This window comes from Physcomitrium patens, chromosome 17 (assembly GCF_059467195.1).
Source record: "Physcomitrium patens ecotype Gransden chromosome 17, ASM5946719v1, whole genome shotgun sequence".
Taxonomy (NCBI): domain Eukaryota; kingdom Viridiplantae; phylum Streptophyta; class Bryopsida; order Funariales; family Funariaceae; genus Physcomitrium; species Physcomitrium patens.
The window spans coordinates 1,252,669-1,277,487 of NC_143426.1; the positions used below are offsets into that span (position 1 = coordinate 1,252,669).

General features: G+C 37.6%; 3 protein-coding genes across 5 annotated transcripts in view; 2 read left to right on the plus strand and 1 right to left on the minus strand.

Moving 5' to 3' along the window:
• LOC112294861 (uncharacterized) overlaps positions 1-6,561 on the plus strand; it is a 39,768-nt gene extending 33,207 nt beyond the window's left edge. The window contains exons 2-4 of the mRNA XM_024545794.3: positions 3,886-4,181; positions 4,328-4,404; positions 4,866-6,561. Of these exons, the coding sequence (XP_024401562.2) occupies positions 3,886-4,181; positions 4,328-4,404; positions 4,866-5,888 (1,396 nt within the window). The 3' untranslated portion in view covers positions 5,889-6,561. The remainder of the gene's footprint in view (positions 1-3,885; positions 4,182-4,327; positions 4,405-4,865) is intronic.
• A 5,618-nt stretch (positions 6,562-12,179) lies between these two features.
• Positions 12,180-14,353, minus strand: LOC112294365 (uncharacterized). The gene is made up of 3 exons (XM_024544690.3): positions 13,617-14,353; positions 13,450-13,517; positions 12,180-13,340 (listed from the first exon to the last, which is right to left on the minus strand). The coding sequence occupies exon 3, from the start codon at positions 13,320-13,322 to the stop codon at positions 12,471-12,473; it is 852 nt and encodes a 283-aa protein (XP_024400458.1). The 5' UTR covers positions 13,323-13,340; positions 13,450-13,517; positions 13,617-14,353; the 3' UTR covers positions 12,180-12,470.
• A 5-nt stretch (positions 14,354-14,358) lies between these two features.
• On the plus strand, positions 14,359-24,798 carry LOC112294309 (uncharacterized). Of its 3 annotated transcripts, none has more exons than XM_073540065.2 (19): positions 14,359-15,420; positions 15,799-15,984; positions 16,214-16,581; positions 16,969-17,085; positions 17,318-17,480; positions 17,622-17,753; positions 18,036-18,260; positions 18,590-19,113; positions 19,513-19,699; positions 20,049-20,179; positions 20,493-20,544; positions 20,703-20,897; positions 21,683-21,934; positions 22,063-22,203; positions 22,321-22,467; positions 22,563-22,694; positions 22,924-23,023; positions 23,231-24,147; positions 24,416-24,798. In XM_073540065.2, exons 2-19 carry the CDS (start codon positions 15,901-15,903, stop codon positions 24,506-24,508), a joined length of 3,960 nt encoding a protein of 1,319 aa, XP_073396166.1. In that variant the 5' UTR covers positions 14,359-15,420; positions 15,799-15,900; the 3' UTR covers positions 24,509-24,798. The 3 variants fall into 3 exon arrangements, with proteins under 3 accessions (XP_073396166.1, XP_073396165.1, XP_073396167.1); XM_073540064.2 differs by having other exon boundaries at positions 15,901-15,984; XM_073540066.2 differs by lacking the exons at positions 14,359-15,420; positions 15,799-15,984 and having other exon boundaries at positions 16,403-16,538.
• Positions 24,799-24,819: the final 21 nt, after the last annotated feature.

Here is a 24,819-nt window from a genome sequence, read left to right on the forward strand (position 1 = left end):
AATATTGCAACTGCCATTTTTCTTGATATACCAAATATATAATTATTTGAAATTGAAAGATTTGCTCCAATTCTAGAATTTATATAAGATATAGTGATTTAGCCTAATGATGTTACATTGTTGAATCTTTTTCTTGAGTTTGGCAATTTTAGCTTCTAATATTTTTTCTTATTCAAAGTAGGCTATTTGTTTGGATGAAAAATGAAGTAATTATCCTCAATGTAGTTGAATTTACCATAATAAATATACTTTAATTATTTATTTTTGGATTTTTCTTCTTCTTTAGCCATTTTTTTTATATAGGCTTTTTTATATATTAGTTTTTTTTTCTTCTTGAAATATTTGAGATTATATTTAGTGTGGCCAAATTTATCATTTTTTTAATAATACATAGTCTTTTTAAGTTGAATTTCTATCAAGTTGCTTTTGGCAATTGCAACCTTCTTAGGCCTAATCACATTTGTCATTTAAGCAACCATATGAGTAGCATTATGTTGAAAAAGGTCCTATCACACTTTTCAACTTTAATAAATGCTTGTACCAGAATTATCTTTTTATTATAATTAAGAATAATTCTTGGTGTTGTTAAGTTCAATAATTTCTTATAAATCTTAGATAAAAAAATCTTGACAAGTTGGATCTTTGTAAATATATTTTTTGATTCTATTGTAAACCAGGCCAAATAAGTATATATTATATGTAAAATATCTTTTTCTTTTTACGTTGGAAGTCTTTAATAAGTTATATTGGATCATGCCTAAAACCTTCATATATATTTTCTAAGTGTTTAATGAATATTTAAAGTGGCTCAAATGATATTGGATCTCTTCTTAGAAATAAAGTTACCTTTATACTTTGAATCATTTGTGATAAAGTGGATAGAATACTATTTAAGTCCATTACTACTCCTTTTCTTTTGGCTTCTTTTAAAAATGTTACAACTTTTGCTTTTAGTGACTCTTCTTTATTTATCATTGACATTAAGTTAGAAATCACACCTTCTTTAAGAACTCAAATGAGATCTATTTTTATATTTTAATATAATTCTATCTCTTATAATTTAAGTAAAAGTTCATCATTCCATCTTCTATTGATTTGAAGCATGTCATGCTTCAAATATTAAAGTAGTAGTTCAAAGGCACACTATTTATTGAAAATAGGAGACTTTTGGTATTTTTTATTTATCTATTTTTAAAATATAAGCTTTTTAATCTTACAAGAAAATTCTTCCAACTTGTTTTAAGAATCAATCCTTCACCATGCAGTGTGGATTGTCATTTATCTTATAAAATGTGTCTACATCTAAGTTTCAAAGTCTTCTAGTAATTTCCAATATTAAAATGTGCTAAAAAGCCTCGATAGTATCCATTGCTAGCTCAAAGTTTGAATATGGTGACTATCTAGGTAGTGAAATGAAAGACTTTGGTAATATCAATTCTTATTATTCAATGCAAAAATGACTACTTGAATATCTGCAATACAAAATGGGGCAATACTTAAAACCCTTTCAAAATGATATTTGCAACTAAAGAGAGATACCAAAAAAAAAAAAAAAAAAAAAAAAAAAAACCAAACATCCATATTAAATCTTTATCCTCAACTATAAAAAAACAAAAATCACAAGTAAACTAAGCAACTGACATCCATCAAAGGTTGATACTTACAAAGTACAATACTTATGGCAATAAAATAAAATTATAATTACAATCCAAAATGAAATGTAGAAAAGAAAAGAAAAGAAAAACTCACTTTAAAAAAATAAATGGTATTAAATTAATATCACTTAAATGCTTTAGATAATCTCAAATTCAAAAACTAAGAATCCTTTTGGCATCTTTGAATATCTTCTACATAAGAATGTTGCAAAAATAGTGAAGTTTAGACTCCATATGTTCTTGGAGTGAACTTCCAAATTTGACACTCAAGAATTTTGGACATCTTGTTATTATTGTTGTTATTGTTGTTTTATTTTTTGTTTTTTTATTTTTGTTTTACTTTTAAAAAATTTAAGCTCTATAATCATGCATTGACTCTTTTTATCATATGACTCTTATGATTGCTTCTGGCTCTTGTGATTGTGTTGTACTTTGATTGTGGATCTTATCATCATGCACAAGCTTTTATAGCCATATATCACTGTTGTTTGTCATCTTTTATTGTTGAATGTTACCAATTCTTGCTAATTTATTTTTTGATTCAATAAATTTGTCAAGTTAGGCCATACTTGAGTAACTTATTAAGCAATTGCTATTCTTTAATACAAAATGTAAGTAGATTCTAGACATAAAGATATTATAAGGCTACAAAAATAACCTCGTACTTGATAGAAGCTATGAATATGTTGACTTTTATTGTACTAAAGATTTTTCCAAATTCAATAGAAGTAATCTAGTTCTTATTCTTCAAAAAAGATTCATTGTTAAAAATAAGAATACTTATTGTATAAGATAATCCAAGATAATGGATAAATCTGAAGATACCACCAATGTCTTTGCTTCCAAGCTTCTAATGCTGCAACTTTGGCACCTCAACTACAATCATATGTCGCACCTTGCCTCACATCATAACCTTATACCTTAATACTATAATTATTATAATTATGTTGTCATCCAAAATTAGCATTGCAATATTATAGCAGCACAATTTCATATCCAAAAACAATATTAGAATAACACAATAATTTCAAAAAAATTATTCTAAAAAATTATAAAATAATTAATTTATTTTAAAAATCTATTCTATTTTAATTTGATATACTATAAGTTGAAGAAGAAATGACATCCTTGTCAACTAAAAGATGATAAATTTATACACAAATAAGTCAAGTTATTTTTTATACAAGAAAGGGAGAATCCACAAATATAAGTATAAGTGAAAAAATCCTAAAGCTTTATTAAATAGCTAAATTACCATAGTCAAGCAAACTCTTATAATACAAGTTTTTTCTCTCAAAATCAATCATTAGTCTTAATTTGACAAGAATGTTAAATTAAAGAGGCTTCATTACATAAGTCTTCAAACTCTAGTTGACACTAACAAAGTCAACTAATATAAAAGCTAAATAGATAAAAACCACTAAATCAAATTAATTAATACAAATCCAACAAGGTTTGGCACCCAATGCCACATTACATGAAATATCTTATATTAACTTTATTTCAAAAAATAGATATATATTTTTACTAAAAAAATGATCTTACTTTGCTCTATTTTGATTAATTTAAATATAGAATATCTATAATTTATTAATCTTTAGGAATTTATACATATATATATATATATATATATATATATATATGTGTATATGAGTAGAAAGGTTTTGTCTTTCTTTGCCACCATCTAAAATAAAAAGAGAAGATGATATAATGGCAATTAAAGGCAAAATTTTATATTCATATATTATTTTTATAGATAATTATTTATAATACAATGTTTAATTACAAGATTCAATTTAGGAGTAGTTTTTCTAAAACACTCATGCACATGTCTTAAGGAATAGTAAGCATATTTAGGAATCTTTACCAAAATGTCATCTTATAATAACATTTTTTTATACTAGACTTAATAATAAGTTCAAATTGATCATTAATTATTGAATATTTTTTTATAATATATATTTTAATTAATTAAAATTTAATAAAAATTTAAGATTCTAAAAATATTTTCATTTTGTATATTGGATATTGTAATTTTGGAAATATAATAATCAATATTTGATTGCAAAAAATCATTTTCACAAAGTATTTATTTATTACCTATTAGAGTAATTAGCATGCATATAAATAACTTCGTCCAAAGAATTTTAAACTCCCATAGTTTAATTTGACAATAAATGGATCCAAATAGAACATCAGCGCTTCCATAAAAATCTGAATCCCAATTTAGGACTGGCGGTGTGAATGCGATACAGAGTTCCCCCCACAGGGAACTTGAGGACCGCACAAGAGAACTCAATCCGGGAACGTGGAAGGGAACGAGGGAGCGGGGAGGGAACGAGTGCTACAGAGTTTTAGGGTTTGGATCTCGGCACTCATGCTCTCTTTGCCAATCTGCGTACCAGCCCCGAATCTGTTGTAGTTTTCCTCTGTCCCCAGCGAAACGAAAAACGAAGGGACAGACACACACACACAGGCAAAGCTTTCCTGCACTGCCTGCGCTACCTGCTGCAGCAACGTCTCAAGGTACGCGGACTTTGTTTAATTTTAATTTTTTCGGGGTCCCAACTTGTGATTACGTATTTTTCTTTTGCAATCGAATATTTTTCAGAGCAGGGTTTTGATCTGTCCAACATGAAGACTCTTCATCTCATGCAACGATGTTGTTAAAGGTCGTTCGTGCGAGGTAAAGAGGGACGACGAGCGTGGAGATTGCGCTCAAGTTGCAACAGATTCCCTGTTCTTAGTGGTTCGTGTTTTTTTTTTTTTTTTTTTTTTTTTTTTGTGTGTGTGTGATGTGTGTAGCTTGGGATTTTGAGGGATTGTCGACTTTTTAGTTTTTCAATTTTTAATTCTAGTGTGTTTGATGTATGTGGGGTTCCGAGATCGTTAAACTTCGGTTTGGCAGACCATTTGGTAGTAAGCGTCTTGGAAAACGTGCACTAGTCTTCAATTAAAAACTCGAAGTTTGTTTTACCAGCTGAAAGTTCCTAACAAGTATGTCTACGTTTATAGTACGTAAGATTGCAATGAGCTTAATCTGGTGGAGGCATAGTTGTGACTCTTCGGATAAGCAAGACGCTCTTTGCAAAGTTTTCCTCAAAGGGATGGAATGGAGAATCATACGCTTCTTCCAATCATTGGTTTCATAAGCATCGGGTTTTCATGTCAGGTTATGGTTGATTGATCTGAGCAGTGGGCGTGCAGCAGGCGCTTTTCGTTATGTCGGGTTATGGAGGAGGGGGAGGGAGTGGCCGATATCGCGATGGCGGAGGACCAGGGGGTGCTGTAGGGGATCGAGGAGGCTCGCGAGGCGGGGTTGGGGGTGGCCAGCGGGGTGGTTTTCGTGACGGAAGTGGTGGAGGAAGAGGAGGTTATGGTGGTGGCGGAGGTGTGGGAGGGTATGGTGGTGGCGGAGGTGGGGGAGGGTATGGTGGTGGCGGAGGTGGGGGAGGGTATGGTGGTGGCGGTGGGCATGATCGGGGTGGTTCACGAGGAGGTGGAAGCGGAGACAGGAGCGGAGATTGGACTTGCCTGAATGCGGGCTGCGGGAACGTGAATTTTGCACGACGGATGGAATGTAATAAGTGTCAAGCCTCGAAGCCTCAATCAGCAGCAGGAGGCGGAGGAGGAGGCTACGGTGGGAGGGAGGGTGGTGGAAACAGTTATGACGAAGGTGGCCAGGGAGGATATGGTGGAAGGGGCCACGATAGAGAGCAGGGGAGAGCATATGAAAGCCGCGGCGGAGGGTACGGGGCCCAACCAAGAGAAGACATCACGGTGGATGGTTCTAAGGACGTCCCTGTAAAGCAATGTGATGAGAACTGCGGTGACAGTTGCGATAATGCAAGAATCTATATTTCAGGATTGCCTCTAGATGTGAAAGAAGATGAACTACAGGAACTTTTTGGTGGTATTGGACAGGTAGCAAGAGTGAAACAAAAGCGTGGTTACAAGGATCAGTGGCCGTACAACATCAAGATCTATCAAGATGAAAGTGGGAAGAACAAGGGAGATGCGGTGTTGAGCTATGAAGATCCTCACGCAGCACACTCGGCGGGAGGGTTTTTTAACGATTATGAAATGAGAGGGCACAAAATAAAAGTTGCGATGGCTGCGAAATCAGCTCCAAAACCGCCACCTCCGGCCGGAGGTGGATATCGGGGTGGGCAGCGCGGGGGTGGTGGTCCTGACAGACGGGATGGTGGTGGATATCGGTCTCGTCCTTATTGAGTGGAAGGCCAGAGGTAGCGAAGTGAGCAACCATACTTGTCCCTTCTGGTTCCGTAGAATTAACTGTGACTTGTTCCGCAAGATGGGGGCGGTTGCAGACCTAGGTGATCGGCTGTAAGTAGGTGATGCTTTTTAACTGTTTGTGTACATTGACTGGTTGCAGAAAAGCATGGCTTTTATGGGCTGAACGGAGCAGTTCCTCCAAAGATTGTTTTCATTTATAGTTGTCTCGAGATTTGCGTGCTTCGCAAGTAGGTTGTTATATGTGGAGCAAGTTGTTATTGTTAGGGGATGTAGATTGATGTTGCAGTGGTGGATCCTTTTGTGCGGCAAGTCGGTGATCACTACTATTTCGTCGGGCTGTGTATTGGACCAAGGAACAGGGGATCCAAGGCGCTCTGATTGTCGAAGAGTTTATTTTCTTGTGGAATCAAGGACTGGGAATAGCCAAGATGTGGAATAGGTAGGTGGGCCGTCTGAGTTGTGCTGTGGGTTTGACCTAGGTGGCATGAGTCGAATTGCCGGGGGTCAGAGAGGTCTGAATTGAAGTCTTGGTAGAGTGTTCCAGGTTTCTGCGGTGGTGCATGTCTGAGCTAACCGAGATGGGGTGACATGTATCATGCTTTATAAAGGCCGTGCGACAAAGCTGTCTTATTCCTTGCGGATTGATGCACATGACAATTAGTCTTAACGTAATGTGGGTGTCTAGATGTAAGCATTTGGGGTCTTGTGAAAAGTGTCATTTTCGCGGTTGGACTTTTCTCACATGGGATTTCACCTCGTTGGGGTTGTCTAGAGCTGATGCAGTCTAGAGGTTAACGGTTAACGACACGTTGCTCTCTCGTCGACGGTGGAGGTGATTCTCGTGTCTGGATTTGGGGCGCTCAGCACTCGGAATTGTGCTGCAGCTTGCTGCGGTTGCAGCATGCTGGTGCCTGGGGGGGGGGGGGGTGAGCGCTGCCACAAATTGGCGTGGGTGATGGGGTTACGGTTAAAACGTCACCATGCACACTCAGCCCCAGGAAGGAGTGAAATTATCCTGTCTGCTTGTGCCATGTTGGGTGCACTGATGCAGTGCTTATCGTGTATATGAGCAGCACAAAAAAAAAAAAACAAAACAAAACAAAACAAAACAAAAAACAAAAAACAAAACAAAACAAAAACAAAAATGAAACAATATTGGGATGTGTGAACGTCAGTGAGCATATAGGTGGCGACCGTCAAGTGCAAGAAATAATGCGAGCACCGGGACCGCACTCGCTTAGGGGGTCCAAGGCAGTGCGTTTTCGATGCTTGAAGCTTTGCAGTCGCACCTGCTACTTTTCCTCTGTTCAGGCGGATAGGGACGGGCACTAACTTGAGTACCAGACGTGAAACCGCAATCGCTGCCCAGTTCTGGACACTCGCACGCCTGCGCATCATCTCTACTCTCCCCTCCAATTTCTCTTGGCTGTCATTTGTGCTGATTAATCGCTCTATGTTTCTGGTCCGCTCATCTGTTTCCAACTAGTTTTCGCATGAACTGGGCTTGAGACTTGTTTCTTGATTAGATTTCCTACACACTTCGATCAGTGGGAGCTGCACTGTTTCAGTCACTGTTTCCTGTTAGTTTTTCCAGCATGCAACATGATCTAACTCCGTTTTCTTATGTATGTTGAGCACAGCGCCTGAGGGACATCCGGTAATGCCATTATTCCTTGCCTGCTCTGGCCTTCTTCTGAGTATCAAAGGGGTGCTGTTTTGCTTGTTGGTAACATCCTGCTCCATAACTTGGTATAGCTAGCGTTGGAGCTGCCAAGGGAGTTCGATTTTTCCTACGTAATTTGTAACACACTGGACGAAAAAGGAACAAGGACGAAATCTTGGAATGCATGCATAGAATGGTTTTAGCCCAAGAAGTTTTGATTTTTGCTCGTAACTGAATTTGTTAGCGCATTTTATTTTTATTTTTTTAACGAATAATGTAACAGGTTATAACAATTTCTTATTTATCAGTAGGTGTATACGAACGAAACTGATTGTTTAGAAAGCTTTTAAAATGCAAGCAGTAACGAAAAGTACCGATATCACTAGGTGTTAGTTAACTTATGTGAATTGTCCGCCGATTACCTTGGTCAGTATAAACAATTGAAGCACAAAAATTCTGTGGTAATCGGATACATTTACATTTATGCTTTCAGTTAGAAAATAAAGTTTGAAAACAATTAGGCAAACAATTTTACGGCGGGATTATTTTTATGGGATTCCCATATGCGCATTACTGAATCTATCGTTGTTCAACGGAAAGAGAATGGTAAGAGACCAGAATTGTCTATGTCGTGAAAGAGAATAATTTAATTTTTCTACAGCCCATGAAACTATTTCTTTCATGTACAGGAAGTAAACGTCTACACGAAATTTTGTAATTTGACGAAACTGTTAATCTTAAAGTGATAGCCAGTGGGAGAGATTTTTTTTCTACATTAATGGTCTTAGAATTGCATTTTGAGTTCGCTGTAAAATCCTTGTTCAGTGAGAAACTCCCCAACTTAACTTTGTTGTTATCTAAGCAATAATTATGTACATGTTGAATTACAGAGAGATATTTGTTAAAATAAATCTTCTCATTGTGAATAATAAGTCGTGAATTCTTTTAACTCATTTCATGAGCAAAAATGTCCAACTCTGTGTAGAACTCAACTTCGTTGCCACTGTTACACCGTTCATTGCAACTTCTGTTATGGATTGTTGGCAAATATTCACACCAAAGCAAAACTTGTTTAAGTATAGTACTAGAATTGATAGTACAGTCTTAACTGGATTTATCCAAAAATTGAATTGTCAAAAAACTGTATTGTACATGATTTCTTCCATTCTTGTTGCACACAAATATTGTAACCATTATGTTGTACAGCATTATTTGGTGAAGCTGCGATTTTAATTTATATAAATGTATGAATGTTTACAAATTAAAATTATTTGGGGCAAATAATCCCATGCTGTCTTATTTACATTTAGATAGAATCTAGTTTAAATGCACAAACAAAAATAGAATAATCAAATGTAGGCACACGCTTATGTAGTAAAATTTTAAGTTAGATTTTAAAAAAGGAAAATGTTGCAACAAAAATTGATGTTGTGATTTCAATTACCATTTCAAAACGTTTAGAAGCGATCGGTCAAAAAATGGCTTGAAAAACAGAAAAAATATCTAAAACAAAAACAAACTTTTCCATGTCAGATGAACATTTTTTCATGAAACAATAATTTTATTTAATTCAATTTCGTGGTGAAATTTCCATGTTGGGATCCAGAGAATTATAAAATGGGTTAAGACATTCATGATTTTGATCATTTTTCTCTTTTGGATGATATAAACAAGGTTTGGCTTTGAAGTTAGAATAAATTTGTGTTAATTTTTTTTTATTGTAAGTTGGCGATTTTTGCAAATGCTGGGAAACACGTATTATCTTTTTGATATCAAAATGGAATTTTACAACCCTAACATAAGTTTGTCCAATTTTGACAAGCCTTATATCTTTAGCAAAGTCACAGTCTTGGATGCTTGTGTTATCATTTGCGGGTTGCGCGTGTTTTTGTACATTCCAATTCATTATTCTTTGAACCTCGGGTTGTACATTTAGAGCCCGATGGATTTCTTTTTTAAGATCTTTCACCATCGCTTCACGCCGTAAAACTATGGTGTACATGTTACCTACCCATTTCAAATGCATGGTCATTTCTTCAATTAAGATGGGTCCAGATTTTGCAATCTCTTGAGCAAAAGAAATCCCTTGAGTTAAATGACTTGTGGTGGCTTCAATGTCATGAAGAATGGAGCAAAGTTTTGCAAGTTTTGACATAATCTCAAAAAGAAGACTTTTAGATTGAACCCACAAATAACTTATTGATCCATGATTGTGGTGCTCTCAAACAATTTCTTGATTTTTTACATTTGCAAAACATATTAGGATTTTGCTCATCTTGAATTCTCTGTGCACTAGTGACCGCATAAGATATATGCATAGTTGATAGAATAAGAATGTGAGTTGAAATCAACAATTCCAAAATGATTTTTTTTTTTTTTTTTTTTTTTGTACTCACAAGATTTTTTGATTTAATGGGATTTTGTATTTGTTGATTTTTAACAAACGTATGTTGATAATTTGTTTGCCTAGATATCAATTGTTTTTTCTTGGCTTGGGTATGTATAAAATTTCAAACATTATTATCATACATAATTTGTGATTTTATTTCGTGAATACATTTTTAAAACTCGTTCTTATTTGATTTATTGAAAAGCCACATATTTGCATAAAAGAAGAGGCGAGATGAATTGTTTTTGTATGAATCATGAACTCAGATGCAAATTTATTTCAACAATCTTAGTGTATATGATCTTACTTGGCATTTATCAGCCATGTGTAATTATACATTTCAATTACAATTTTGAATGAAGATTTCAAATTCAATGAGATGGAAAAAAAGTAAACTGATAATCAAATACCTGCTGACTTGGTTCCAATTTACAAATCTCAATTCACTATTCATATCATAAAATTAGAGCATGACTTACAAAACTCATGTGCTTTTTAGATTCTAAAATATTGTTTAAAATATAAATTGAATATTTTTATTTCATAACACTATATTAAAACTAAGGATTAAAATTTCTTAATGTGAAGAATGAGCATCTCAGTGGATTGTTAAACTTCACATTGGCCAAAAAAAAAATATATATATATATATATATATACATATATTTAAAGGAAGGTTCGATTTTATTTATTTATTTATTTATTTTTTCGAACTATATTTTGATATTTTCGTACTTTAATTTTGCATAGACATCTCTAAATCTTTTATCTCTTTCACAAATACAAAAGAGTATATAAAGACACATGTTCATGTACAAGATAGAGATTTCAATGAATTTATGTCTGAATTGTTTTTGCAAATTTTGTCCATTTTTATTCTAAATAACAACAGATCTAATAAATTTCTACTCATTGCATGTTGAGTTTTTGTATTACTTTTTTGCAACATATTTCAATTGAATTATTCTAAAATATCATTTTTAGAAATGTAAGAAGATTGTTCAATCCTTGAAGAATTGGAAGTTTTCTATTTGGCATGGGATATTCTACATAATATTGATTGATTTATATTTATGTTTTAGGATTATTCAATTTATGATGAATATAATAAGATAGTGAATTGAATAATGTGATGATGCATTTCTTCTACAGTTCTGTGTTTTTCACCATTGTTTTTTCCAAAAGAATTAGAAAATGTTACTCCTGAACTACAACAGGAGATTCTAATTGTATTATTGAATTGGTATTTAAATAAATCAATTTTTTATTTTCTAAAATAATAATATTAGTTTACATCAGTTTACTTCAATTAAACCACTTTTTCTTATCTTAAATCATTCTAAACAAATTATCATGTATGTCTTGTTTCAATTCTTAAATATTTCTATAATCACTATATTCTTTAGTTTTTAATTTATATCACTATGTATATATATAAATATATCTGTTTTTTAAAGTAAGAATGATCTCAAACAAACCAAAATCTGTTCTTACTTTACATTATAATAAAAAATAATGTATCAATAAATTCTTTTCATTCATAAGTTTTATTTTTATTTTTTGTGAAAGAGAGTTGAAATTTATCATTACTCATGATAATTTATAAATTTTATCAAAAGTTTAAAGTAGGAAAGATTTTGGTTTGTTTGAGAACAGATTTGAACGTGCAGGCTGGGATCAATCCAAAAATATTTTCTTTACTTTAAAAAGATTAAGTTTGGTTTGTTTAATTTTTTTTTGTTATGCATGTTAAATTGTTGCTTAATATTGTGTTTATGTTGGTTACTTAAGTAAATAAAAGTTAGTAGAAGTAGATTGATTTAATTCCAACATTTTTATATAAAATATTGAAGATTCTTTTTGGATGTGAGGATCTACAAGTGTTGTTAGGTAAGATTTATGTCTAAATAAGCTTTTCTTAGAATTTTGCAAATACAAGAAGCTAAAAAAGCCTAATTATTTCACAACCTTCAATCTTGTCAACACCCATCTTACATTTTCATGCCTTATTTCAAACTTTCTAGTATTTTTAACATTTAACAATATGCATTTTGTTCTTTTAGATTTACAAGTAACATTGGATATGTTTTTAATATATTCTGTTATACATATGTTAATTCCTTGAGAAAACCTATTTAAGATTGTACCTTTAAAAATTTGTTTAAATTGAGAAACTTTTTTAAGTAGTGATTATTTAATATATATTTAAACTTACTTTAGTTTTAAAAAAATCAATGATTGGTTTTTTTATTTTTTGACGTTTACATTGTTTTACAACAATCCACACTGAAAACATAACACGAACTAATCAACCTTCTAATTTCACGAACTTCATCTACAGCCATACTATGTATTCGTAAAAATTTCGATATCTGTCTGTTCGATCTGGTTTACCGACACAGGAAAAAGCTTCGTCTTTTCTTCAGAAGTTGTCTATTTATCTTTGATTGTGCAAATAATGAAACTGGCGAGTGTGTATTTTGGTGGAGCTGAGGGTGATGAAGACCTATTGCAAAACACCAATCCAGCCTTGTTCCAGTTGCGCATCCTTGAGGCACCGACACCGACAGTTCTTCAACATCTCGCAGTTCGCCGCATGTAGATGACAATCGCAGTGTGTGCATATTCTCCGTCGATGTGTTACATATTGGCAACATTTTGTCGTGTGGCAGTAACATTTACACTGTCTTTTGCAAGCGAACCCACACTTGCGTTGCATGTGGCAATGGCAGTCGCAACAACTTTCTTCCTCAGTGCTGCAGCAGCAACAGCAGTACCGAAGAGATTCCTTCCTTCGGGGTCGAGGAGTCCTTGGTCTAGTCCCACCTGTAACGTAGCTCGGATTGATCGTTGCCCACCTCGTTTCCATGTACTCGAGCTTGTCCATGTATTGCTGATTCTGGTTCTCCCCCGGACCGTAATAAAACAAGGGCCAGAACACGTTGAGTTGCGTTACGTCGCGGTCTTGGTACACAAGCAGCCTGGCTCCATGCCGTCCCTCCACGGCGAAGACACTATCAAACTGATGAGTGATAGCTCCGTAGATGTGCTTCATTCTGGAAGCCCAGGGGCGAACCAAATTAGGTCTTGTGCGGAAGATCTGGCCAAATTCCTTGCGCACCGTGTCAGGCAGTGTCGGCAGCCAGACCCTCAGATACAGAGGCGCAGGGATAAGCTTCAGCTCGGCTCTCCATCTGGGGCATCGGAAATCTTGCAACCGGGCTATCTCCAGGATGTCCCAGGATTTCTTGAAGAACGTCTGTTTTGTGTTGTAGTTCAGCATCTGCGCCAGCCACACGTGTGAGCAGAACTTCCTCCCACTGGAATTCGTCCCCGCCGAAGCGCAGAGATGGCTCATGGTGCTTCATCTCCAGAACTGCATATAAAAACCCCTTTCAAATCACAAAATATAATCGCTACGTCTGATGTTTAGTCATAGCGACAAATCGACTGTATACATGCTTTTGTTCAAAGCAACGGCTCACCTTACAGCAGACTTTTTTTTATAACCCCTCGGCCTTTTGCAGGAACAGTCCGCACCGCATCTGAGGCTCTGCACTACAAAATGGAAAGCATGAGGATGAAGCTAAAGTTAGTGCAACCGCTGAATCAAGCTACACTCTTATGCAAGGCATACCGAACTTTAGCACACCTCATTTCTCCATTTACTGTATTGAGGCACTGCACAGCGTTTTATCCTCCTTTCAGCAGAGGAGATGGCCAATCTATCTAGTTATAACCATGACTTGTTAATCGTGGTTATCAGGATCACTCATCTTCCGAGATGTTTTCGAATGTGGGTCTCATTGCAATCTGCTTCCTGGAATGGACTGTTCGGCGCCAGTCAGAAAAGTCACGGGAAGAGGACGAGAAGTTAGTTGCCGGCTGACAACGGCAGTTGTTGGGTTTGCAACCAGCACGTCGTTTCAAGCTCCATGCAGAGCCACACACACACACACACAGTCTTTGTGTCTGTACCCATTGTGCAGATCCAGCAGCAGTAGGTTGATTAGTTATTATCACAACTACCACTACTCTATCTCTCTCTCTGTTCCGAAAGCTCCACCACCGAGGGACGTTCGTTTTCACTAGGTCTCCTGCGCACTCTCCGACATACGATTCATGTTTCCGGAATGCCCATGTCGGTACACGCATCAGACCACCGACATGGGCGTAGAAAACGAGGTGTCAACTGTTTGAAAAAAACAGGATTATTTTTTTTTAAATGAGGAAAGCAGCTTGCTTTGATGAGTTTATTAACGCTAATTCTGTTCTTCAAACAATAGAAGGTGTGACAATATTTGTTGGTTTGCATGTGGAGATATATGTTGGGTTTTTTTTTTTTTGCAAGCTTCGGGAGAAGCAGGCAAAGAAGTGAGTAAATGAATGGAAGTGAAACGTAGTGTGTTGTGATTGAAATTTGTGCATATTTTTCTTCTTCTAATATTTGTTTTCGCTTAGTAATGACTCTTGTATTTAGTTATAAATACATATACTTATAATAATTTTCATTATCAATAGCAGATTGTTATAATAACAATATGAGTAATATTATTATAATTATTTTTTTATATCATGTATTTTTGGATTGGTCCGAGCCTGCACAATCAAATCGGCCTTCCAAGATTCAACTCCCGCTCAATCTCCAAACCCATCGACAATTCCGAGCCAGAATTTGACGCAGAATTTGCGTGCTGATCGCCGGAAGATGCCTTCGCCTTTCCATGGCTTAACCGCCGCGTTCGACTTGTCTCTTCCGCCGCTTATTTTCGGCAATTGATTCATTAGTTTTAAAAACGATCGTCATTGTCTCTTGAATTCATCACACATTCATTGGCCGTCGAGTTAACTACAATTGCATGAGTGATCGATCAGTCATTGCAACGTCCGTCACTACGTAGAGTACAAATGGGGGACCACGCCGCAAATGTGTGTGCAGGTCTTCTACTTATGTATTAATATTGTCGTCGTTTTGTGAAAATCGTTCGCCGAATAGGATGACGACATTGGAGAGCGGACATGGAATTTTTGGTCGGGGCAAGCGGAATGAGACCGCCTTCCGAGAGTATTGAAGAGTGTGGTGTCTGTTGTGAAGGTGGAGTTGGAGCATGATATCGAGTAACCAGATTGTCAGGAGTATGGATGGATAGGGTTTTGGCGGGGAATCAGTTGTTGCGAGTCAGGAGATTGATGATTTTGGATCTATCTCTTTTAATGTAGAATACTTCTGATCACGTAGAGCTGGATTGACACGAACGAATGGAGTGCACTTTACCAATTGCAGTGTTTTTTTTCAAAAGCTTGCAGAGGAGAATTGCTGTGTCTTTACAAAGTGTGCAGAAATTGTAAAGTCTTACGACAGCTGGTGCAGGGTTGATTTAGCGACTTCCGATGCGTGAGGTTTTGAAACGGTGATGTTATAGAACGGTATGCAGCGTCGCGTTTCAGTTGACCAGGTTTGTAGTTGGGGAGATTTTGTGCGACGCACTGTTATTTTATCGCTTTTCATGGTTACCATTGTTCTAATTGGATTTTATAACGTTCATCCATTGCTGAAGCTGCTGTCGAATGGAGTATACGTCTTCGTGATAAATATGTTGGCAGTGAGGATTGATCGGGAAACATCGATGTTTGCATTTTCTTAGAATGCCCAGCACAATTTTATTTTATTTTATTTTATATTTTTTCTCGTGTACTTCAGTTAAACCTCTCACAAACTAAGCGAAGGTTGAACCCTTGCTCCTCAACTTGGGAGCATGAGCATTAGAGTCTATAACAGATTGACGATATTTACGGTAGAAAAAGAATTGATTCACACGAGATTGTGTTTGTAGAGTGTCATGCCAAATTTCCAAAGTCAATAGCCGAACTGACCGGAGTCTCGGAGGAAAATGGGAGCTTTCCTAGACAATTAAGATATTGTTTCTGAAACTCAGATGCACACACATGAAGCGATGGACAATCTCCATTCACAGTCTGGACCCTCGAATTCCCGGAGTCCATACCATTCTCCCCACTCGGTAATCTGTCGAACATCTGGGATTCTTGTAAATGCATTTTACTTTATTGTGTTCTCTTTTCAAGGATTTCTATTAATTTATATTTTTTGATCATGAAATAAGCAAAATTCAGCTGTGTGCAAATACAAGGCGTGATAACTAAGGTCCCGGTCTGACATGACTTGGCCATCTTAGCTTCTAAAAATATTAGCCTGCTTTAGCTATTATCTTACCACTTTGAGAATCACAGGGACAAGGTGAAGTAGGAAAGGCTCCGCCAAACAATTTTGGATGTTCGAGCATGTCCGGGATGTCGAGCCGAACAAGCCCTCTAGGGGCGAACAAGACAGTGGCCTTTAGCAGACTGCCTGGTGAAGGCCCCGCTGCAAGCTCCCTCACTAGAACGGGTCCGGGATGTGGACATAATGCTGGACCTGTTGGTCAACATCAGTCGACGCTTCGAGCTGGACCCCGGCTGCGGGCGGAAGGTTTGATGGTGCCTCCAGCTTCTGATGCGGCCACTTTACGTCGCCAGGTGGCTGCTTTGCAAATGGATCTAGACGCTCACATTGACGGTGAGCAACGGTTGCAAAGTATCAATCAACAGCTTCGTGAAAGGTTCCCATCTTCGCCTTTGCAGCATCGCTCTTCACCATCCCTTCATTTGCAGTTCAGTGTAGATAACGAGGCATACTCGTTTTGGCTGATGAAAAATATGTCCTATGAAATACGTGCCCTTAACAACACATTGCAGTGGACATTGTTAGTTGTATCTATCTGTACATAACCAGTAGGGACAGTTGTAATGAAGGTGGCGGCGACGAGGGCGAGTAATCTGTATGATCTGTTGAAGTTCCGCGATTTTTAGTATCATCAATTGTCAATACGGGCCTGGGCTAGTATATAGGATGGGGTTACATTTAGAGAACCCGCAGATCCTTTCGGTTCTCTCAAAGGGTCATGACAGGTCATGAATGCATTTTTTTGACAGTTTTAAAGTGGCAGGCTGGAGCTTTACATGAAGCAGAATCATGAAAATGTGGAGAGAGCTGAGAGCGAGTTGAACACTCTTCATGAAGATATGGAACAGACTCTTGAGCTGCAGCGGCGATTAGCTCAAAGGTAGAGCTGAATACACTTACTAGAGTCCTGTACAAGGTTTTCAATTGCTTTTAGTTTTGAGAGGTTCCAAGTATATATTCTGTTTCGATGCCGTCGTACCAGATCTGTCTGTCGATTTCTTCAGCCTTTCAAGCCTTTACTGGTTCCGACGTGTAAACGATCTGAACAACTGGACTTGTGTTTTACATTTTTACCTGTAAGTCTCAGATTGTTATTAGTGATGTCTTGCCAGGGCAACTGGCCTTGAAAAAGAGAAAAAGGACATAGAGAATCTTCTACAAGTAAGAGTATTAGAGTTTGAATGTGAGAGAACCGCTCTGCAAAATCGCATCCAGAACATGGGTGAAGATTTGCGGACTAAGGCTGAAGCTCAGGAGAAAGTAAATCACCTCCAGGTTATTATCCACGCAGATATGATCTTTGTTGTTTCTCTACTTATTGCTGAGCAAAATATGGAGGATGTGAATACTTATTTTTACCATTTCTTCAATGCAATAAGTGGAAGTACTCAAACTTTTTCCTTTGGGACTATGCAGGTGGAACTGTCATCCACTCTAGAAGTGAAGGCCCAACTGGAGGAACAACTTTCAAAGATAGCGGAGGAAACTTTTTTCTTAGAGAAGAAAGCTGATGATTATAGTAGAGAGCTTCAAGAACTGCTTTCAAAGGTTGGAGGGTAATCTTGTTGCTTGTTCTTCCCATGTTTGGAACCATAATAATCTCTGGACCTCATGCTAGTGAATATTATCTTTCATACTTGTGAATTGTACTTGGAGAAAATAGCATCTAATTCGAAGCTGTCTAGATTTTGTTGGCATGCAATAATGTTTAGAAGAATTAGTTAACGATTTTCAAACTAAAAGCTCCATTTGTTTACAAGCCCTTAAGAACCCTCGTAGTCAATGTGAATTTTCCTAAAGCTTGTCAAACTTATCCCCATTTGAATACAGGAGCAATGGGATCAAAAATTGGATAGAATGGGAAGAAGAGCAATGACACGTCGAGCCTTCTCAAATTATCAAAACGGAGTCAGGGAGCAATGCATTGACAGAGCGAACATGGTACGAGCCATTAGCAAGCACAAACATACCGGTTGCAAGAAGGTTTTTTACTTGTTGCGGATGGCCACTTGTCGCTCATGCATACTACGTCAACTAAATGTAGCTCAATGCCAGGTATATACTTTTGCGGAAATCCCTCACAGTAGGTTTCTACCTATCTGGTAAGCGAGAACTCATGTTTTGATGTATTTAGGAGAGATGGTTAGAGATAAGCCTTTTTATCCTTTCACTGAGGACTTCTTTCTTTTTAAGAAATTGAGCACAAAAGGATTTTGTCAGAAATCTGTTATCCATTTCTTTAGAGCTATACATTTACGTTTCTTCACAAGCACTTCGTCTAATTTCTGCTCGATGCCATGAACGTATGAACAGTGGTAAAAAAAAGTTGAACTGAGCGAACGTTAACTATCACTCGTTTCGAACCTGTCGCATGAGATTTGCAGGCAGCATTTTGTACATCCTGGGAAAAATGGAAGCTGAGCATGGTATCTGAACGCAATTATCGTATCTATTTAGAGAAGCAATCAAAACGTGCAGTGACTAATGCAATGCAAGCATGGATGGCCTATATCCTCCATGTTCGCCTCAGTCCAGAGCGATATGTAATGGCGTTGAATTATTGGCATCAGAGATGCCTGCAGAATTGCTTTCGCAAATGGTTACAGGTTCTCCGTTTCTGGAAGTTTCCGCCGAAAGAAGAGAAGGTTCACATGGAAAAAGCTTCGAGGCACCACATTAAAACTTCTTTATGTCGGTATCTTGTCTCGTGGCAAGGCTGGCTTACAACGTATGCGCGACCAAAGAAGCTGAAATTTGCAGTCGTGCAGGCACACATCGATAAAATGACAATGAAGCAAATTGTAGCTGCATGGCGATGTATGCTTCATGTCAAATGGGTTTCCCGCCTAAAAAATGATGAAGCAACCAGTTTTAGGAAAAACTGGTGCTTAAGACGCTTTTCTGCCAGGTCATCACATTCAATTATTCCTTTTATTTTTCCTTGTGTGAGCTCTGCCATGGATCCGCATGCAATGATAATTTAAGAATTGCAGGATAGTTCGTAGTAGTATATCTGTAGGATTACACTTGTTTTGATTCTGGATGAACCTTTCAGAGTTTATTTCATTTTCATGGGTGTCTTAGTTTTTAGAGCTTCATTGATGGTCAATTGCACGATTGAACTTCTTGGAAATTTTATTTCTCCAGTGCTAAACAATCAAGAGTGACCTTAGATGGGTGCCATCGTCTTTCAGACAAGTTACCCCTTACGACTCCACACAAGTCAAGTCTTACATTGATCAAATGGTTGGATAAAGTCAAAACTGCAGTTCAACTTTGAACAATCTTTCCTGATGCCATGATGCAGGTGGCGACAACACACAATTGAAATTAAAACCTTCAAGTTACGCAATTCTCAAGCCATGGAATATAGAGCACACAGACTAAAGCACTTAGCACTCCAGTGCTGGCGCAATTTTATGCAGCATCAGATGCACATGCAAATTTACAAGCAAATGGCTTTCCGGCAGTATCTTCGCTCTCTTGCCATCATGGTTGCAAAACTTCACCTTTCTTGACTTAAACTGTTCATGTCCTGAATCAACACATTCAAATTGAAGCAGTGGTTTTTGTGGGCAGTCCCATTTCCTTCGAGTTGGTCAGTTCTTTACAAAGTTCTTGTCGGAACCCGAGATAATTATTCGATTGTGATAATCAAGCTCCATTTCGTGGAGCTTGACTCACTCGTTCAAGAACATTTTATTTTGTGAATACTTTACTAAACTATGCCATATCAGTATTTCAGAATTTTCTAATTATCATTGCCATGGCGTTTGGACATATGTGTATGTGTGTGTATATATATATATATATATATATATATATACCTTATTCAAATTTTAGAGTATTCGAACTTGGAGAGAGAATGTCAATTACAAGAAGGCACAACACAAAGCCACAACAGAAGTAAATCAAGCGCTAACAAGGGCAGCTATGGTATTTTGGCGAGACTATCATGTGTACAAATCCATAAAGTAAGATTCAATCTCTTAAAGGACCTGCAGGATAGAGTAATTTTTAGCCTGATACATGGTATTTGAACAACAAGACGAATACTAACCTCTTCCATTTAAGTAGAAGAAAAGTACAATCAAGAATATTCACGCAGAAATGCTGCTTGTCCCTTAACTGGTTAAAAGAATTATCATGTTCTACTACTGCTTTCTATGTCTCCTTGTAGAGTTTTGGTTGTTTATAAGAGAACTCAACGAATTTGTCAAAGATGTTTAAATTACCCACACAGCAGACAAAATTAGTCATTTACAGATTACTTTCGTGTCTGTTCAGGAAAAAGCAGGAATTCAGGGCTGTGACATATAGAAACAGGAGGCAGAAAAAGGTAAAACCATTAGCTAGTTTGTTTTGAAGCGTTTTGCCTTCGTAGCTCAAACTGATCTTTGCCCAATAAGTGACTCTTCATTACATTAGCAGCAGAATTCAGCTGCTGCATTACACTTCCTGCGTGGGGTTATTAATTATGAATAATTATCTGCACAGCTTGCAAAAGTGATATTGAAGTGGTGGTGGGAGCGAATTGCATGGAAGCGTAAGGCCAGCCAGTTGGACTGCTTATTAACAACTCGTCGCTGTCGGACTGTACTTTTCCAAATTCTGCACGCTTGGATGCATGCAACTGTTGATGGCCTTCTGTTAGCAAATTCTAAATATCAGGAGGATATTTTGGAAGTGCAGGTGTGTATTTCTCCGATGCCCATAAGCAACCGTCCCTCATACGTCATTCATGCTTGATATTTACGATATTCCCTTACTCAAGAGTGGTCTGAGATACACAGTGAACAAATCTTTAAACTACATAGCTTTTTAGCAAGTGTTGTTGAATTTCATTATCACTAAACATATGCCTTTGTAATGAACTAAGATGAAGGAGAACTTTTAGTAAGGAGAAAGTGTTTGAACTAGCATGATTGCACAAATGTATCGGAGGAACCCTTTAAGCTTGCAAGTGAAGCAAATATATGAAGGTCATTGTACGAAGAAAGTTCGTGTGATTAAGCCAAATTTCCAAAAACACTTAATATTGACAATGTTTTCTGAAGATGATTCTTTTCTTGTAAGTTCTCTCATTCTTGGGTATGTATGTGTTAGTTGTCCCCCGAAAGGAAATAAGCATCGCATTTAGTAGTAAATTTAAGCGTCTGGCAAGCTTGTGAAATCCTATTGGATCTATTTCTTCAACATGGCTTGAAGTAATTGATCTAGTTCAGATTTTTTGACCTTCCAAAAACTAGCAACTAAACAAGTACCTGGGCTTTGTTCATATACTCAATATTGTAAAGGTAGCTGGAGTATCGTGACACGATTGCTATTAATTTGAGTAGGAGAACTAGTTTTGGGGCGTCTACTTGTTACTAATGTAGTGACAACATGAAAGATGATTTTTATTAATGGACGTTAAGGTTATTTCATCTTAATTTCTGCCCATGTTTTCATGAGAAATTGTTTTGTGTATTGTGCAGTCACAGTTTCAAGAACAGAAACATCAGTTGACCACAGTGGACATGGAGAACCTTCAACTGATTGATCGCCTCCACATAATATCATCGGAAATAGCGGTTCTGAAGACCTCAGTTTATGACAAGAAGAAACTAGAGAAGGATCTTCATCGTTCCTTAGAGGATGGTACCATGCTTGAAATTTCGATGCGTGGCGAAATTGAGCAAAAGCAGTCACACAACGAGGAGCTCGAATTTGAGATTCATAGCCTCAAGGCAAGGATTTCGTTCATTTTTGCATGTTGTGCAAACTCTCATGCACAATTTTCTGCTACTTAATGTTTTGAACATGTATGATTTTTAAAGTAGTAACCAACACTACTGTTGAAACCGCTTGAATACAGAAAAAGCTTCAAATGAAGAATGCAGAGGACACTGCCGAAGAAGTTCACCATACCTTAGAACTACAAAACTTGAAACAGGCTCTTAAAGATCTTCGCACCCAATTGGTTGAAAAAACTTCTCAAGTTGATTCTTATGCCAAGGTGTGCTTCGGAAATTTTCAACTTGCGCATGTTTATGCGATTGTGTGATATTATTGTCTCCACAGTCGTTTCTCTGGTTTCATCTAACTGGTTTGTTGGGGTTTAACGATATCCTAGGCTTTAAAAGAAACAGCTGAGAGACTTGAAGGGGCCTCTGATGAGTCCCATGAGAAACTCACAAGCGCTTTTGCGATTGCTGGATCGTTGAGGAAACTTTTGGAGGACCGAGAGAGCCAATTTGCCACTTTAGAAGGAAATTGCCGGGTAAGTGAGTAAGCATGTACCTATATTATCATTGTTGCCGATGATATATCTTAACTTCAACATCTAGTAATTGTGTATATATTAACGTATAACAGAGGCGTGAGTTGGAGTTAGAAGAGGTGCAACGCAAGTTAGCAGTGGCCAACTGCACTTTGAGTGAAACAGTTGAAAGTAGAGACAATCGAGTTCGAGAGCTGGAGAGCATGCTTTGCAATAAGCAGCAAGAGGTATAGACCATTCTATGTGCCAGCTCTTATCCTATCATCTCCAAATTTCTATATTGCACAATCTGTTGAGGAAATGCTTCATGTCTATTTCAGTTTTGAGATTTTAAATTTCTTTGCCCTCTCAACCTTTTTTGCATGCAATATAGCTGTCTTCGAAAGTACTTCAACTGAGAAGATTAGTCTTTCCCGAGGCAAGAATGGACAAGTTTTTATGAAATTGGTGCTGCAGGTGCAAAAAGTGCGACAGAGATTACAAGACCTAGAGGTATCCATGGATACCAAAGAAGGCAGTGTACGAAGATTGGAGTTTGAGCTAAAGCTAATGACTGGTACGCTCCTCTAATGACATGTATCAGTACATTCTTGTGTGTCATACATTCATCAACTAAGAGTGGTGGTATGGGGATTTTTGCATTTTAATGGATCATACTAAACTGTTGTAACAGTCACTTTTCCGACCTGCAATTGCATATCTATTTTGGATATGATTCACTTATCAAGTACTACCTTTTGACACTTTAATACTCGAATTGCAGAACAAAATGCCCTGAAGTCGAGAACGTTTGGTCCAAGTTCAACCTCCTTGTCTGCAACACCACAGTTATATCCCGATGCGGGTGCTCACCCACAAGGAGGCTTGTACTCTCTCCAAATTAACGAGTTCAAAAGCCAATTCGGTGATGCCTCGACCGCACTACAACAACAGAAACTGCGCCAAAGTGCTCGTGCTACCTCGGGAGCAGTAGGAGACGCAATGATGCAAACAGAGCGATCATGTAATGAATGTGCAGTGCAACCTCTAACTACATTTGCCGAAGACGGCCAACGGGAGGATGCGCCAACTGGTGAAGGTGTAGTTCCAGGATCCGTATCCGGCATATCCGACTGCGTCAAATCTCAACCTTGTCAAGGCACAGATGCTAAACATTTTCTTCTGAACTCATCAGACTCGGCTGAGGGTGTGGCCTTGCAGATTTTGCCATTCCAAGAAGCAGAATCTCTTTCATCGCCGCACATGGGTTTGTCATCTGGGGCACAGGAGCGAGTGCTTGTGGATTCGAGTAGTGAAATGGGCTTGCAGCTAAGCGAACCTGTGTTTCTGGGTCAAGAAAGCCGTTCAGCGGTGTTGCAGCAGAGAGGGAATATATCGCAACCTGATCAGGAGACGGCGTTTGCTCTTGTGTCGATGACGAGGCCTAAAACACTAGGGCATATTACAGATCAGCCTGGATTTATGACGGATGGGAGTGAACCTGAAACGCAACTCCAACTTGAACGCAGGGGCGACGTTGGGAGTGGAGGTGAAGGGATGTCGATGCAAACATTGAGAGAAGGTCCATACCGTATAATTTTGGATGATGATCCCAATGTGGTTGACAGCCTGCACCTTGAAATTCAGCGTTTGCAAGACCGAATCATGAGCCGATTGCGAGACTCCACTGCGGATGTTCATGTAAGATTTTACTTAAAGTAATGGAAAGTTGTTTACATGTGGGGTTGTTCGAGAGAGAAAAAAGAACTGAAGACTTGCTCCTAATCTTTTTGTGTTACGTAATTCTTGGTTAAGCCAGTGCTACTTCAACCCAAACCTGCGCAAGAAAAGTGTCCTCTGTGCTTTTACCATCTACATCGCAATTCAAATTCAAAATCATGTTGTGAGTCTTATGCTAAGATATGGCGACTTAGAGTTCTGATGGTGGTGGGTTCATATATGTGAACAGGATTCTTCGGATCCAAGTGGCTCCGGAACAACATCGTCTAGACCTCTTCCAGGAGCAGATCTCAGTTCCGGAACATCGGGTTTCGACAAGTGATGAAAGTCATTATTGCCTATCGCATCTATCTTTTGCTCTGATTTTATGACAGTCCGAAGCTCTGTTTGTCCCTCTGCACCAGCGTCAGTGGAACTACCAAGTCCATTGTCCCGTTCCGGTTTTATTTAATTGAAATAATACGCCTTTGGAGTTAGCTTGTGTGAGGCTTAGGTCTCTGATGCTCTAGGTATTGTACAGGCAGTGGAAAAACCTCTTAGAGAATTAAAGCCAAATGGCAAACATGAAAAGAAAACTATCGACAAGGCAATTTGAGCCGTGAGCGTATATGACATCTACATGTTGGGGAAGTT